Here is an 18,547-nt window from a genome sequence, read left to right on the forward strand (position 1 = left end):
AAAAAAGTGGAATTGAGGTGAGGAGACAGGGAGCAGTGCAGCGGGCTACAGGGAGCGGGGCTGGCAGGTACCTCGACGGCCGTCCCCTATCCAGGCACCTCTCTACCTGCAGTTCGGCACTGGGCGGCCGTTATGTGCGGCTTCAGCAGCTCCCTGTGTTCTCACACATGGGGAGCTGCTGACAGCCGCACGGACACCGGCCAAATCCGACAGTCGGAGTTAGCCACTCTATTGCATAGGGGTTGTCGGATCCATTCCAAAAAATGTATGTCGGAATGGATCAGACTCTTATTGAATAAACCCCTAAGGATACTTTAGTTACTTCTTCTATTGTTTCTTATGCTATCTGGCAGTCCTTCTCATAAAGCTCAGCTACCTACTTCTCTTCCCTCTCAAAATGCTCAATAGCACTCTAAAGTGGGGATGGCCACCAAATGATTCACCATCGATGGTATGAACTATCGATGGGCATCAGTACTTTTGGTAGGTGAGTGCAGTTGGCCAAATCAGGGAAAGATGCGGGACTAAGTACTGGGGCTAAAGAAAATTACAAATTTGCTTCATATCTGCCATTGATGGCAAAGAGACATTGGATCATCGATCATCGGCTGCTAAGTCTCAATGGACAATGTCCATCCATACTATAACGCTGGCCACACATTTCCCAATATTAGCATTCATACAGACAGACTGAACCAACACAGTCTCATGTGAAACTGAAGAGCATCAGTGTTCCCAAGAATCAGCCAACGACATACCACTCTGTATTTGAAGAAATCCGTATTTAGGGGGACATGTACTAAGCAGTGATAAGCGTGGAGAAATGAGCCAGTAGAGAAGTTGCCCATGGCAACCAATCAGCTGCTCTGTATAATTTTAAAGTATGCAAATTATAAATGTTACTTCAACGCAGATTGGTTGCTATGGGCAACTTCTCCACTGGCTCACTTCTCCGTTCTTTTTACTGCTTAGTACATACCTCCCTTATTAAGTGTTAAACCAGTTTAGACCATGTAAACAGAAACACAAAAGAGGTATCGTAGGTGTGAGAACTTATTAAGTAAACTGCTAGTTAAATGGAGGCACCCATTTTCTAGGCTGAACTACCCTAATACTAATGAAAGAGTATCCTAATAGTTTCCAATGAATCAGCAGCTCATGCATATTTATCACTCCTTGTCAGGGCTGTTTCTAGCCAATTTGGCTCCCAGTGCGAGATGTAAACATGCGCCCCCCATGACATAAAAAAAATGTGCCCCCCCCCCCCCCCCCACACACACACACCTAGATAAAAAACAACAACTTGTGTGCGCACCTGGCAAGGGGGCGTGGCCTCGTCTAAATGGGTGTGGCCTCATTTAAATGGGCATGGCCTCGTCTGAAAAGACTACCTCACAATCCAGTTTTTGACCCTGCTCCAACAGATCACGACCACCACAGGGAAAAAAAATTCTACCATATTAAGCCCCACACAGTAATGCCCCCTGCATCATATTATACCACACACTGCAATGCCCTTGATACATTAAATCCCCACACTACGGCAGGCAAGAGTCCCCGTTTCACACATTACGGCAGGTGTCCCCATTTTACACATTGAGAGAGAGAGAGAGAGAGAATACTTACAGAGGCGATTACCGCTCTTCAGCCCACCTCACCAGTCGCTCCTTGCGCCAGGCTTTTCTCTCTTCCTAACTTGGATCCCCCTCTGTACTCCGCTCGGGGAAGGGGGAGGGGGGGGGGGGAGAGTTTCACGGAGTGACGGGGTTGCGTCGTGACGTAATGACGCAACCGCGTCATTCCGTGAAACTCCGCCCCCCGAGCAGGTTGCTCGGGGAGAAATAGGAGGGTGAAGCAGGGAGCCACAATTAGTGCCGCGGCGGGCGCCCAGTGCGGTTGCACTGCTCGCCTGCCCCAAAAAACGGCCCTGCTCCTCGTGAATATTAGTCAGGCAGTGATTTGGCTGGTACCTAGCAAATGAACAGGCAGCACAAGAGTAAAGCACACATACATTGCTTCCACTGTGTGTAGATGACTGTCCTACAACAGTAAATGCAGGAGGAGGAAGAATACAGTATGTAAGCACATGAGGACTTATGCAATAGTAACTGCAGCACTGCCGTGAATATTAACAGTCTGTATCATGACAGATATTTTACATTTTAATGATTATATCCCTACTATGTACTAAAGTTAACTACAAATTACATGCACTACAGCCGGGGTAGCCAACTCCAGTCCTTGAGAGGCTACCAACAGTTAACGTTTTCCAGGTCTCCTCACAGAATGACAAGTGAAGGAATAAGCTCCACCTGTGGATCTTTTAAAATGTGTCAGTGAGTAATGAATACACCTGTGCATCTGCTAGGTGATCTGGAAAACATGAAATGGTGGCAGCTCTCGAGGACTGGAGTTGGCCTCCCCTGCACTACAGTGTGACAAAACAGAACAATGAACACAGTACTGGTGGAAGAGGATGCCAAGCAGGTTTAGGCTATTATTTATAACTGTGCCCAGAATTATGCTCTGTGGTCATCTTCAAGGTACGGGATGGGTAAATGTATTCACATTTTGCCACCTATATTTGTAAAGGATCAGCCCATATGTGGGTGATCTCAGTGTTATAGCCAGTAATATGTTATAATGCTGTTTTTCACAGGAAGTCAGCAAAACGATTTGTAAGATTCTGTCAACTGAGCAAAGAAGTGAAGAGAAGAAAAAAACCTATGTGGAGATCTTCATTAAAAATACATTATACAGAGGATAAAATTAGAAATGATTACTCTGCCAGGAGAAAATACTGGTACTGACTGTGGCAATGACGACTACTGACCAAAGAAGATATCCGGATATGTAGTCTCAAGTAGACTATATGTAATCAATATTACTTATAACCTTCACTAATAATTCATACAATAAATAACATAGTTCTTATTTTTTATGTATGTACTTATTATTAAAATGATGATGACGATGATGATTATTTTATAAAGTGCCAGTATCTCTGTAGTGCTGTATAGAGTAGGCAGTACATACAGTTGTTGGCATTATAGAACATTGGGGCAGATGTATTAACCTGGAGTAGGCATAAGGAAGTGATAAACCAGTGATAAGTGCAAGGTGATAAACGCACCAGCCAATCAGCTACAATATGTAAATTAACAGTTAGGAGCTGATTGGCGTTTATCACCTTGCATTTATCACTGGTTTATCACTTCCTTATGCTTTCTCCAGGTTAATACATCTGCCCCATTCTTCTAACATTTGCACAACTGAAACTATATAAAGTATACTAGTAATAATAATTATTGTTAAAGAAAGCAGTTTGCAGGCAGAGCACAGAATGGGTACTGGGCATGTACCACAACAATGTCTCGCTGACAAAGGGAATTCTCCCTGACCAATTCTGCTAAACAAATAGGAACTGGAAGCGGAACAACAGACTGGGGAAAAGAAAACTGCGAGGCTGCAAACGTCAGTGCCCTGCGCTCTCCTCTGCCGGGATCACAGAGCTCTACTGACAATTGTAGGGGAACGAAGAGCTCTGGCTCCAGGGGAGGTTTCCGTAAAAAACTAAAACAGCACCAAATCCACTTGTTCAGACAGAAGATGCATCTCTGGATTGGAGCAGAGAGGTTGCATTGTACAAGACGATTAGCCAGGCTTAGATCTCAATGTAATCCTATATACAGTAATAAAGGGTTAACTCTGCTCCTCATCGCTGTGGGGGGAAGGGGGGGATTTAAGTGTTTTGCGCACCTGGCGGCCACTAGAGGGGGCCCGACTGAACAATTCAAGTATTGCTCCGTCTGGGCGGACACAGCTGCCGGCTCTGACATTACTGTTATGTTGTTCCGTCATTTTGACAGGCTGGTAACTATTCTATAAATATATATATACAGAACACATCTCTATCTCATAATACTCAGTGGTACAAACCAAGCACTGTACAGGGGTCAGTAAGTATTATAGAGAAAGATAAGTGATCACAGAGAAAATATACATTGAAGTATAATATAGAATAATATAGTATTTGTTGATGTATTTCAGCATTATACATTGGCAGATGCAAATCATATCTGCAAATCCCATCTAAACCCATTACCCAACCAAACCCACTCCTCCCCCCCACCCAACCGTAGCAGAAGCTCAGGGGAGAGATCAGTGTTAGATGAGGGGTTAGGGGAGACAATACCTGTTCTGTTCCAGATGTAGTATGTGTTCCTTACCATCGGCCTGGATAACATAAGACAGACCCTGCAAATATTGAACAAAGTGTTACAATAATTCCTATTCAAATGATCCGAGTCATACTTCATCAGCGTAACTCACAGATATCATATGAAGATGCAAATGAGGATTTACATATGTTGGCCCAAGGCGTCTCTCCTAAACAACCCCAGCGACTACCGTCACCCATCTCCCAGCAGCACGCTATTCACATACACACAAACAGGTTTAGTTACCTCCGACAGGGAGCCAGACGCATCTCTTCTTAGCCGAGTTACTCTCTGGGGTACAATAATTTCATAGGAAGACAAAAAGGATGAAGGGTGCTCACCTAGAAAACATATCGGATGAATATGAGCGTTGCAGTCCGCAGAAAGTGACACATACAGGCCCGCTACTGGGCGGTAATATCTAAGAGGGTGTATGGCTAAGCTAAACAACCAATATGAATGACTGTTTGTATCTAACGTCATCTACTCATTACTTTATGTAACCGATACACTGATCTTTTAAAAAAGGTGATTATTAAGTAAGTACCATATAGCCCTAGGCAGTGCTTTAACTAGACATTTTAGCACTATGTGCAAGATACAGCATGCACCCCCCCCCCCCTCCCTTCCCCAAATATACAAATAAGGGCATGTGCTCGCTGTAGGCGTGCAGCAAAAATATAGGAGCTTGGCTTCATGTGCAAGGGGCATGGCCACAGAGCTCCCTTTAACACATTACGGCAGGCATAGCTCCCTTTTATACATTACGTCAGGCAGAGCTCACTTTTACACAGTACAGCAGGAATAGTACCCTTTTACACATTACGTCAGGCAGAGCCCCCTTTTACACAGTACGGCAGGCAGAGCCCCCTTTACACATTACGGCAGGAAGAGTCCCCTTTTACACAGTACGTCAGGCAGAGCCCCATTTTACACAGTACGGCAGGCAGAGCCCCCTTTTACACATTACAGCAGGCAGAGTCCCCTTTTACACATTACGTCAGGCAGTGCCCCCTTTTACACAGTACGGCAGGCAGAGCCCCCTTTTGCACAGTACGGCAGGCAGAGCCCCCTTTTACACAATACGGCAGGGAGAGCCTCCTTTTACACAGTACTGCAGGGAGAGCCCCCTTTCACACAGTACGGCAGCAGAGCCCCCTTTCACACAGTACAACAGGCAGAGCCCCCTTTTACACAGTACAGCAGGCAGAGCCCCATTTTAAACAGTATGGCAGGCAGAGCCCCTTTTACACAGTACGTCAGGCAGAGTCCCCTTTTACACAGTACGTCAGGCAGAGTCCCCTTTTACACAGTACGTCAGGCAGAGTCCCCTTTTACACAGTACGTCAGGCAGAGTCCCCTTTTACACAGTACGTCAGGCAGAGTCCCCTTTTACACAGTACGTCAGGCAGAGTCCCCCTTCACACAGTATGACAGGCAGAGCCCCCTTTTACACAGTATGGTTTAGTATAAAGAAAGGATCCAACTTCTGTCACACAACAACAAAGGTGTTGGATTTTAGAAATGCTGACTTTGCAAAAATGGGGAGATGTTTAAGTGATTCATTGGTGGACTGGAGGAATTTGGAAGGAGTGCAGGAGAGGTGGGAAATAAAAGTGCAATACTAAGGGCAACAGACCTTTGTATCAAAAGGGTTAGGAAAAGCACCAGGAAAAGGAAGCCAGTGTGGTTTACAAAAGAAGTATCAACTAGTGTGAAAGCAAAAAAGATGGCTTTTAGGAAATACAAACAGACTCAAAATAATAATGACAAAGAGGTGTTTCTTGACAGACGGAAGGATGCTAAGAAAGCGATCAGACGTGCAAAACAGAAGCTGAGGAGAAAATGGCCCAGTCAGTAGATAAAGGGGACAAAACTTTTTTTAAGTATATAAGTCAAAGGAGAAAATCAAATGGAGGAATAATAAGACTTAAGACAGAGAGTAAGAATTTGGTGGAGGGAGACAAGGCAATAGCAGATCACCTAAATAATTATTTATGCTCAGTATTTACTACAGAAGGAGAAGGGAAGGGGCCACAGATAAGTTGCAAGGACATTCATAAAAATAAGGTAGATGAAAGTGCATTTACAGAGGAGAAGGGCCTAACAGAACGTTCAGAACTAAAAGTGGATAAATCAATGGTGCCAGATGGGATACACCCAAGGATACTAAAAGAGCTGAAAGATGTGCTGGTGGCACCATTAACAGAATTATTTAACCAGTCACTAAATACAGATGCCATTCCAGAGGACTGGAAAAGAGCAAATGTAGTTCCACTGCACAAAAGTGGAAGCAAGGAAGAAGCAAGTAACTACAGACCAGTAAGCCTTACATCAGTAGTAGGGAAAGTAATGGAAAAACTATTAAACGAGAGAGTTGTGGAATATCTTAAATCAAATAATTTACAGGATCCAAAACAGCATGGATTTACTGGTGGGAGATCATGCCAAACAAATCTTGTAGACTTTTGTGACTCTGTGATGAAAAGAATAGCTCAAAGGGAGAGCTGTAGATGTAGCATATCTAGACTTTAGTAAGGCACTTGACACTGTCCCACATCGCAGACTGCTAAACAGACTTGAAAGCGTGGGGGTGGATTATAAAACAGTAAAATGGATAAGAACCTGGTTGCAGGATAGGAAATAGACAGTTGTAGATGGAGTGCAATCTATGGAGGGAAATGTTACCAGTGGAGTACCCCAGGGATCTGTACTTGGGCCAGTTCTCCTTAATATCTTTGCTAGTGACATTGCAAATGGTATTGAAGGGAAAGTACGCTATTTTGCAGAGGATACAAAGATATGCAACAGGGTAGACACACCGGGAGGGTTAAAACAAACGATTGATGACCTAGGTAGGCTTGAAAAATTGTCAAGAATGTGGCAACTACAGTTTAAAGCTAAAAAATGCAAAATCATGCACTTGGGTCTCAAAAACCCAAAGGCTAAATATACAGTAGTATCAAGGGTACTATAATGGAAACTATACTATTTCAAGTGACTTAAAGGCAGGAAAGCAATGCAACAAAGCAATGAGAAAGGCAAGTCAGATGCTTGGTTGCATAGGGAAAGGAATCAGTATCAGGAAAAATGAAGTAATAATGCCACTGTATAGGTCATTGGTACAGCCTCATCTGGAATACTGTGTCCAGTTCTGGATAGGATATCTCCAGAAGGATATAAATACATTAGAGAGTGTACAAAGAAGGGCAACTAAAATGGTGCATGGCCTACATAACAAAACTTACCCGGAAAGGCTAAAAGATCTTACCATGTATAGTTTGGAGGAGAGCAGGGAAAGGGGGAACATGATAGAAACAACGAACGGTATTAAAGTTCAGGAGGGAAACATTATTCAAAGGAAGAGAAGTATGAGAACTTGAGGACACTGAAACTGGAGGGAAGCAGGTGCAGGGGAAATTTAGGGAAAAATTACTTCACAGAAAGGGTAGTGGATAAGTGGAGTAGCCTCCCATCAGAGGTGGTAGTGGCTAAGACTGTAGAGCAATTTAAACATGCTTGGGATAGGCATATGAATATCCTTACAAAGAATTAAGGTTCAAAAAGGTTGATTTTTTATTACCTAAAGGATAAAAAAAAAAAGGGGGCAGACTAGATGGGCCAAGTGCTTCTTATCTGCCATCAAATTCAATGTTTCTATGTTACGGAAGGCAGAGTCCCCTTTTACACATTACGGCAGGTAGAGTCACCCTTTTTTTTACACATTACGGCAGGCAGAGTCCCCCTTTTACATAGTACGACAGGCAGAGTCCCCCTTTTACACATTACGGCAGGCAGAGTCCCCCTTTTTTTCACATTATGGCAGCAAAGCCCCCTTGTTTACACATTAGGCAGGCAGAATCCCCCTGTTCTACACATTACAGCAAGAGTCCCCCCTTTATTTTACACACTAGGCAGGCAGAATCCGCCTCTTTCACACATTACAGCAAGAGTCCCCTCTTTTTTTTTTTTTTTTTTTTTACACATTACGGCAGGCAGAGTCCCCCTTTTTTTTTTTTTTTACACATTATGGCAGCAGAAACCATTTTATTACACATTAGGCAGGCAGTCCCCCTTTCTTACACATTAGGCGGGCAGAATCCTCCTCTTTTACACATTACAGCTACAGAGAGACCCTTTTTTTCTTTCTTTCTCTTTTGTACACATTATGGCAGCAGAGCCCCCCTTTTTTACACATTATGGCAGGCAGTCCCCCTTTTTTACACATTATGGCTGGCAGTCCCCCTTTGTTACATATTGTGGGAGAGAGAGAGAGAGTTATACTCACCTGTGACGAGTCGGCATGCCTCAAACAAATGGCCATCCCTACCTCTTCCCGCCCTACGCTGCACTACTCGCAACGCAGGGCATAGTGGGTGGGCTGGGGGCGGACTGTAATCTCTACCAGCACACGGGGAGGGGCCGGAGGGGGAGCTGCAGCGCTGCCCAGCTACCTATGTGAGAGGTAGCTAGGTGCGCTGGCGGCAGGGGAAAATGGGCAGCAGCAATGGAGCAGCCAGGCAGGTGTTGACGGTGGTCCTGCGCCTCTAGCGCATCGAGCGACCCGGTATTTTAAACCTGGTAGCGATCAGGGTTGAATACGGTTTTAACCCTGGTCGCTGTGCAGTGTGAAAGAGTTTGCCAGGTCAATGAGACCCGTTTCCCATTCACACTGTATGGGTGGGGGGTGCATGGAGATCATCTAAACCTGCGATATGCGGTGTGAAAGGGGTATTATAGCTTGTTGGGAGGCCCCATGTACATCTTCCTCTGTCTAATCTCATTTGATTACTGCTATGTTCCTAAGTGTAGAGCACAACGGAATATGCTGGTACTATATAAAAACAAAGGCTAATAAATAATGATAGTAATAAATCTGCACACTCCTTGTTGGCCACAAGGTCAGTGATTGTAACCTAAACAAATTTCATCTTCAAAAACTTTTGAGACATATAGAATGTCATTGGTGGAAATACGGTGCTTCCCAAGACTCACTCACATATACTGCTATCTACCACTCCTGTCACAATGTTTCCACATTGCCAAACAGACGTACTCCTAATCTCTCATCTCTGCTTAAGCCTCTGAACCCAAACGACTTTCTAATATATTTTAGTCTCTTCTCCAACCTCCCACACTAACCATCATGGGGGCCCAAGACCATGGGGGTCATTCAGAGTTTACGATCAGGCACTCAGACATGCGGGGGGACGCCCAGCACAGGGCTAGTCCGCCCCGCATGTCAGTGCCGCTGCCCCCGCAGGAGTGCAAAAGCATCGCACATCGGCAATGCTTTTGCATTTCAGGAGTACCACCAGGCCAGCGCAGCTCCTGCGGCTGGCCAGGAAAACCTCTTTGCTGCCCGGGTAGCAGCGGCTGTGTGTGGCGTAACGCAGCTGCCGCGGCCCGCCCCCTCCAACGGTCCGGCCACGCCTGCGTTGGTCGGACTGCGTCCCCTAAATGGCGGCTTAACGCCACCTTCCAGCTTCCTCCTGCCCAGCGGCCGCCTCTGCCTATCAATCAGGCAGAGGCGATCGATAGGCAACGATGACCTCCGGCCATCTGGCATGGGCCGGCGCACTGCGGCGCTGGCGCATGCGCAGTACTGACCCAATCGCACCACTGAGATAAACTGCAGCGTGCGATTGGGTCAGAATGACCCCCCATGTTTCCTACTACAACAAGACTGCTAACATGCCACATGATATAGGGCCTAATTCAGACCTGATCGTAGCAGCAAATTTGTTAGCAGATGGGCAAAACCATGGCCCTCATTCCGAGTTGATCGCTCGCTAGCTGTTTTTAGCAGCCGTGCAAACGCATAGTCGCCGCCCACGGGGGAGTGTATTTTCGCTTTGCAAGTCTGCGAATGCCTGTGCAGCCGAGCTCTGCATAAACATTTTGTGCTGTTTCAGAGTAGGTCTGTACTTACTCAGCCCTTGCGATCACTTCAGTCTTTTTGGTGCCGGAATTGATGTCACACACAAACGCCCGGACACGCCTGCGTTTTCCCTACCACTCCCAGAAAAGTCTGATGACACCCATAAACGCCCTCTTTCTGTCAATCTTCTTGTGATCGGCTGTACGTATGGATTCTTCGTTAAATCCATAGCTCAGCAACGATCCGCATTGTACCCGTACGACGCACGTGCACATTACGGTGCATACGCATGTGCAGTAGAGACCTGATCGCAGCGCAGTGAAAATCGGCAGTGTGCGATCAACTCAGAATGACCCCCCATGTGCACTGCAGGTGGAGCAGATATAATGTGCAGAGAGCGTTAGATTTGGGTGGGTTATTTTGTTTCTGTGCAGGGTGAATACTGACTGCTTTATTTTTACACTGCTATTTAGATTTCAGTTTGAACACACCCCACCCAAATCTAACTCTCTCTGCACATGTTTTATCTCCTCCCCCCCAACCCCCTTCACCTGCAGTGCACATGGTTTTGTCCATGGACTAACATACAGTATTTGCTGCTACAATCAGGTCTGAATTAGGCCCATTGTATCTTCTTCCACAACAGCAACATGCTCAATTTCTTCCCTGCACACATTTGTACCCAGATGAAACCCGGAATGTAACAGAATGTAGCAAATCAGAGATAATTTTCGGCAACTTTGGTGGTCAAATTGCTAGAGATGAGCGGGTTCGGTTTCTCTGAATCCGAACCCGCCAGAACTTCATGGTTTTTTTCACGGGTCCGAGCAGACTCGGATCTTCCTGCCTTGCTCGGTTAACCCGAGCGCGCCCGAACGTCATCATGACGCTGTCGGATTCTCGCGAGGCTCGGATTCTATCGCGAGACTCGGATTCTATATAAGGAGCCGCGCGTCGCCGCCATTTTCACACGTGCATTGAGATTGATAGGGAGAGGACGTGGCTGGCGTCCTCTCCATTTAGATTATAAGAGACTGAGAGAGATTTACTGGAGCTGACTAGGAGGAGTACTGTTACTGTAGAAGTGTAGAGACTGAGTGGAGAGAGTTTACTAGTGAGGACAGTGCAGTTTACTTTATAATCCGTTCTCTGCCTGAAAAAAGCGATACACAGCACACAGTGACTCAGTCACATACCATATCTGTGTGCACTGCTCAGGCTCAGGCCAGTGTGCTGCATCATCTATTATCTATATATAATATTATATATATCTGTCTGACTGCTCAGCTCACACAGCTTATAATTGTGGGGGAGACTGGGGAGCACTACTGCAGTGCCAGTTATAGGTTATAGCAGGAGCCAGGAGTACATAATATATTATATAGTGAGTGACCACCAGACACACAGTGCAGTTTATTTAATATATCCGTTCTCTGCCTGAAAAAAGCGATACACACAGTGACTCAGTCAGTCACATACCATATCTGTGTGCACTGCTCAGGCTCAGGCCAGTGTGCTGCATCATCTATTATCTATATATAATATTATATATATCTGTCTGACTGCTCAGCTCACACAGCTTATAATTGTGGGGGAGACTGGGGAGCACTACTGCAGTGCCAGTTATAGGTTATAGCAGGAGCCAGGAGTACATAATATATTATATAGTGAGTGACCACCAGACACACAGTGCAGTTTATTTAATATATCCGTTCTCTGCCTGAAAAAAGCGATACACACAGTGACTCAGTCAGTCACATACCATATCTGTGTGCACTGCTCAGGCTCATGCCAGTGTGCTGCATCATCTATATATATTATATATCTGTCTGACTGCTCAGCTCACACAGCTTATAATTGTGGGGGAGACTGGGGAGCACTACTGCAGTGCCAGTTATAGGTTATAGCAGGAGCCAGGAGTACATATTATATTAAAATTAAACAGTGCACACTTTTGCTGCAGGAGTGCCACTGCCAGTGTGACTGACCAGTGACCTGACCACACTGACCACCAGTATAGTTAGTAGTATACTTATATTGTGATTGCCTGAAAAAGTTAAACACTCGTCGTGTGACTTCACTTGTGTGTTTTTTTTTTTTTTATTCTATAAAAATAAAACTCATTCTGCTGACAGACAGTGTCCAGCAGGTCCGTCATTATATAATATATAATATATACCTGTCCGGCTGCAGTAGTGATATATATATATATTTTTTATATCATTTATCATCCAGTCGCAGCAGACACAGTACGGTAGTTCACGGCTGTGGCTACCTCTGTGTCTCTGCACTCGGCAGGCAGTCCGTCCATAATTGTAATACCACCTAACCGTGGATTTTTTTCATTCTTCTTTATACATACATAGTTACATAGACATCTTCTCTTTATCAACCAGTCTATATTAGCTGCAGACACAGTACAGTACGGTAGTTCACGGCTGTGGCTACCTCTGTGTCTGCACTCGGCAGGCAGTCCGTCCATAATTGTATACCACCTAACCGTGGTTTTTTTTCATTCTTCTTTATACATACATAGTTACATAGACATCTTCTCTTTATCAACCAGTCTATATTAGCTGCAGACACAGTACAGTACGGTAGTTCACGGCTGTGGCTACCTCTGTGTCTGCACTCGGCAGGCAGTCCGTCCATAATTGTATACCACCTAACCGTGGATTTTTTTCAGTCTTCTTTATACATACATAGTTACATAGACATCTTCTCTTTATCAACCAGTCTATATTAGCTGCAGACACAGTACAGTACGGTAGTTCACGGCTGTGGCTACCTCTGTGTCTGCAGTCGGCAGGCAGTCCATAATTGTATACTAGTATCCATCTCCATTGTTTACCTGAGGTGCCTTTTAGTTGTGCCTATTAAAATATGGAGAACAAAAATGTTGAGGTTCCAAAATTAGGGAAAGATCAAGATCCACTTCCACCTCGTGCTGAAGCTGCTGCCACTAGTCATGGCCGAGACGATGAAATGCCAGCAACGTCGTCTGCCAAGGCCGATGCCCAATGTCATAGTACAGAGCATGTCAAATCCAAAACACCAAATATCAGAAAAAAAAGGACTCCAAAACCTAAAATAAAATTGTCGGAGGAGAAGCGTAAACTTGCCAATATGCCATTTACCACACGGAGTGGCAAGGAACGGCTGAGGCCCTGGCCTATGTTCATGGCTAGTGGTTCAGCTTCACATGAGGATGGAAGCACTCAGCCTCTCGCTAGAAAAATGAAAAGACTCAAGCTGGCAAAAGCAGCACAGCAAAGAACTGTGCATTCTTCGAAATCCCAAATCCACAAGGAGAGTCCAATTGTGTCGGTTGCGATGCCTGACCTTCCCAACACTGGACGTGAAGAGCATGCGCCTTCCACCATTTGCACGCCCCCTGCAAGTGCTGGAAGGAGCACCCGCAGTCCAGTTCCTGATAGTCAGATTGAAGATGTCAGTGTTGAAGTACACCAGGATGAGGAGGATATGGGTGTTGCTGGCGCTGGGGAGGAAATTGACCAGGAGGATTCTGATGGTGAGGTGGTTTGTTTAAGTCAGGCACCCGGGGAGACACCTGTTGTCCGTGGGAGGAATATGGCCGTTGACATGCCAGGTGAAAATACCAAAAAAATCAGCTCTTCGGTGTGGAGGTATTTCACCAGAAATGCGGACAACAGGTGTCAAGCCGTGTGTTCCCTTTGTCAAGCTGTAATAAGTAGGGGTAAGGACGTTAACCACCTCGGAACATCCTCCCTTATACGTCACCTGCAGCGCATTCATAATAAGTCAGTGACAAGTTCAAAAACTTTGGGTGACAGCGGAAGCAGTCCACTGACCAGTAAATCCCTTCCTCTTGTAACCAAGCTCACGCAAACCACCCCACCAACTCCCTCAGTGTCAATTTCCTCCTTCCCCAGGAATGCCAATAGTCCTGCAGGCCATGTCACTGGCAATTCTGACGAGTCCTCTCCAGCCTGGGATTCCTCCGATGCATCCTTGCGTGTAACGCCTACTGCTGCTGGCGCTGCTGTTGTTGCCGCTGGGAGTCGATGGTCATCCCAGAGGGGAAGTCGTAAGCCCACTTGTACTACTTCCAGTAAGCAATTGACTGTTCAACAGTCCTTTGCGAGGAAGATGAAATATCACAGCAGTCATCCTACTGCAAAGCGGATAACTGAGGCCTTGACAACTATGTTGGTGTTAGACGTGCGTCCGGTATCCGCCGTTAGTTCACAGGGAACTAGACAATTTATTGAGGCAGTGTGCCCCCGTTACCAAATACCATCTAGGTTCCACTTCTCTAGGCAGGCGATACCGAGAATGTACACGGACGTCAGAAAAAGACTCACCAGTGTCCTAAAAAATGCAGTTGTACCCAATGTCCACTTAACCACGGACATGTGGACAAGTGGAGCAGGGCAGGGTCAGGACTATATGACTGTGACAGCCCACTGGGTAGATGTATGGACTCCCGCCGCAAGAACAGCAGCGGCGGCACCAGTAGCAGCATCTCGCAAACGCCAACTCTTTCCTAGGCAGGCTACGCTTTGTATCACCGCTTTCCAGAATACGCACACAGCTGAAAACCTCTTACGGCAACTGAGGAAGATCATCGCGGAATGGCTTACCCCAATTGGACTCTCCTGTGGATTTGTGGCATCGGACAACGCCAGCAATATTGTGTGTGCATTAAATATGGGCAAATTCCAGCACGTCCCATGTTTTGCACATACCTTGAATTTGGTGGTGCAGAATTTTTTAAAAAACGACAGGGGCGTGCAAGAGATGCTGTCGGTGGCCAGAAGAATTGCGGGACACTTTCGGCGTACAGGCACCACGTACAGAAGACTGGAGCACCACCAAAAACTACTGAACCTGCCCTGCCATCATCTGAAGCAAGAAGTGGTAACGAGGTGGAATTCAACCCTCTATATGCTTCAGAGGTTGGAGGAGCAGCAAAAGGCCATTCAAGCCTATACAATTGAGCACGATATAGTAGGTGGAATGCACCTGTCTCAAGCGCAGTGGAGAATGATTTCAACGTTGTGCAAGGTTCTGATGCCCTTTGAACTTGCCACACGTGAAGTCAGTTCAGACACTGCCAGCCTGAGTCAGGTCATTCCCCTCATCAGGCTTTTGCAGAAGAAGCTGGAGACATTGAAGGAGGAGCTAACACGGAGCGATTCCGCTAGGCATGTGGGACTTGTGGATGGAGCCCTTAATTCGCTTAACAAGGATTCACGGGTGGTCAATCTGTTGAAATCAGAGCACTACATTTTGGCCACCGTGCTCGATCCTAGATTTAAAGCCTACCTTGGATCTCTCTTTCCGGCAGACACAAGTCTGCTGGGGTTGAAAGACCTGCTGGTGACAAAATTGTCAAGTCAAGCGGAACGCGACCTGTCAACATCTCCTCCTTCACATTCTCCCGCAACTGGGGGTGCGAGGAAAAGGCTCAGAATTCCGAGCCCACCCGCTGGCGGTGATGCAGGGCAGTCTGGAGCGACTGCTGATGCTGACATCTGGTCCGGACTGAAGGACCTGACAACGATTACGGACATGTCGTCTACTGTCACTGCATATGATTCTCTCAACATTGATAGAATGGTGGAGGATTATATGAGTGACCGCATCCAAGTAGGCACGTCACACAGTCCGTACTTATACTGGCAGGAAAAAGAGGCAATTTGGAGGCCCTTGCACAAACTGGCTTTATTCTACCTAAGTTGCCCTCCCACAAGTGTGTACTCCGAAAGAGTGTTTAGTGCCGCCGCTCACCTTGTCAGCAATCGGCGTACGAGGTTACATCCAGAAAATGTGGAGAAGATGATGTTCATTAAAATGTATTATAATCAATTCCTCCGCGGAGACATTGACCAGCAGCAATTGCCTCCACAAAGTACACAGGGAGCTGAGATGGTGGATTCCAGTGGGGACGAATTGATAATCTGTGAGGAGGGGGATGTACACGGTGATATATCGGAGGGTGAAGATGAGGTGGACATCTTGCCTCTGTAGAGCCAGTTTGTGCAAGGAGAGATTAATTGCTTCTTTTTTGGGGGGGGTCCAAACCAACCCGTCATATCAGTCACAGTCGTGTGGCAGACCCTGTCACTGAAATGATGGGTTGGTTAAAGTGTGCATGTCCTGTTTTGTTTATACAACATAAGGGTGGGTGGGAGGGCCCAAGCACAATTCCATCTTGCACCTCTTTTTTCTTTTCTTTTTCTTTGCATCATGTGCTGATTGGGGAGGGTTTTTTGGAAGGGACATCCTGCGTGACACTGCAGTGCCACTCCTAGATGGGCCCGGTGTTTGTGTCGGCCACTAGGGTCGCTAATCTTACTCACACAGTCAGCTACCTCATTGCGCCTCTTTTTTTCTTTGCGTCATGTGCTGTTTGGGGAGGGTTTTTTGGAAGGGACATCCTGCGTGACACTGCAGTGCCACTCCTAGATGGGCCCGGTGTTTGTGTCGGCCACTAGGGTCGCTAATCTTACTCACACAGCTACCTCATTGCGCCTCTTTTTTTCTTTGCGTCATGTGCTGTTTGGGGAGGGTTTTTTGGAAGGGACATCCTGCGTGACACTGCAGTGCCACTCCTAGATGGGCCCGGTGTTTGTGTCGGCCACTAGGGTCGCTTATCTTACTCACACAGCGACCTCGGTGCAAATTTTAGGACTAAAAATAATATTGTGAGGTGTGAGGTATTCAGAATAGACTGAAAATGAGTGTAAATTATGGTTTTTGAGGTTAATAATACTTTGGGATCAAAATGACCCCCAAATTCTATGATTTAAGCTGTTTTTTAGTGTTTTTTGAAAAAAACACCCGAATCCAAAACACACCCGAATCCGACAAAAAAAATTCGGTGAGGTTTTGCCAAAACGCGTTCGAACCCAAAACACGGCCGCGGAACCGAACCCAAAACCAAAACCCGAAAAATTTCAGGCGCTCATCTCTACAAATTGCCTGATGTAACAGTGACGTGCAGTCAGGTGAGGCAGAGCCTTTCCTGTCATACTAACGTATACACCATGGTTTTGACTGTATAAAGTATATGTAAAATACAAAGAATATGTGAGAAATATCTTCTTTGTATTATTCTAATCATTTTTATAGTCAAAACTCTGGAGTAAAAAGTCTATGGCAGGAGAGGCAGCGCCCCTCACCCCCTGCCTACCTTGTCCGCACATCTCTGATCAAAACTCAGCAAATTTCCAAGAGTTAATACTGCTGGTGATTTCTCCTGATAACCAATTTAGTCCTTTAGGACCCCTTTTCCATTTAAATGGACATTATAAAAAAAAAAATGACAGTGCAGACTGTATTGTGATGATGGATGCCATTCAAATCCCAATGTCCATTTAAATGTACGAAAATCCTGTGAACATTTCCTATCAGATGGCAGCAATGGCCGCTGCGAGTATGAATGAATAGCATTATGGCAAAATCATTATGCGAGCAGTAATTGGAGTTGGTAGATTATCGAATTAGGACGAATCGCAATGTGTTGGTGTACGAGCTACAACGCTAGTAAATCACTGTCCATAGGGGTAAATGACCAAACCATATTTTTGGGGGGTTACTTAGGGCCTCATTCGATTACTTTACAAGTGTCATCATTGGGATACATTGGAAACATGCTATGGGATATAAAGGGTTAAAAAAATGGATTATGCAGCAACTCAGATGTGTCCTCATACACCCAGTGTCTAAACATCACTTAACTGACGATTTTTTTCCCCCAAAAAAATGCTGGGGTTTTTTATGCGTGAATTGGGTGAAGAACATGAATTTAACCTTATCCAAAATTATTTTAGTTTAAAAAAAAACAAAAAAAAAACCTTTTAATTAAAAAAAAAAAATTCTCAAACATTGGAACGTCGGTCAGGAAGATAGGTAACATCGGTAACATCGCAACATTAGTTTTTAGAACCCAGACAGCTGCCTGGTACACGGGGCGGGGTTTGGGGGCAATGATTTACATTAACTAGCAGCTGCTATTGTCTGCAGCTGCTGGAAGTGGGGGGATCCTGCCGTGCTGACCGATCAGCAACACTGGGGGAGGATGCTGGAAGTTTCCCTTCCCTGCCACTGCTAATATTGTTTATCTGACTGGTCGCATCCTGTGCGACCAGGTCAGATAAAGCACTTGCTGGTATGGTCGCATCTGATGCGACCATGCCAGGCAAGTGGTTAAAGGGCGGAATTAAATTATTTTCACCAGCAACTGTCAGTGCCGGGCGCCCAACGGACAATGCAATTGTTGCTCCATTTGGTTGCAAACAGCTGCAGGTGCCTGCATTTCACCTTGCAACCCCCCGGAAGTGGCAAGCTCAAATGAACGGAAAGTAACCCATTTGGGCGCACAAATGTCACTTTTCACATCGCGCCCAGCACTTTGATCGGGTTTATCCGTTTTACATAGCTAAACCCGAGAATTTGA

At 45.7% G+C, this 18,547-nt stretch overlaps 1 protein-coding gene across 1 annotated transcript in view; it reads right to left on the minus strand.

Moving 5' to 3' along the window:
• Positions 1-18,547, minus strand: part of ADAM9 (ADAM metallopeptidase domain 9) — a 215,989-nt gene that overhangs the window by 104,538 nt on the left and 92,904 nt on the right. Inside the window, exons 2-3 of the mRNA XM_063931603.1 lie at positions 4,467-4,561; positions 4,196-4,257 (exon numbers count right to left, since the gene is read on the minus strand). Of these exons, the coding sequence (XP_063787673.1) occupies positions 4,196-4,257; positions 4,467-4,561 (157 nt within the window). The remainder of the gene's footprint in view (positions 1-4,195; positions 4,258-4,466; positions 4,562-18,547) is intronic.

Source organism: Pseudophryne corroboree, chromosome 6, assembly GCF_028390025.1.
Source record: "Pseudophryne corroboree isolate aPseCor3 chromosome 6, aPseCor3.hap2, whole genome shotgun sequence".
Classification (NCBI taxonomy): domain Eukaryota; kingdom Metazoa; phylum Chordata; class Amphibia; order Anura; family Myobatrachidae; genus Pseudophryne; species Pseudophryne corroboree.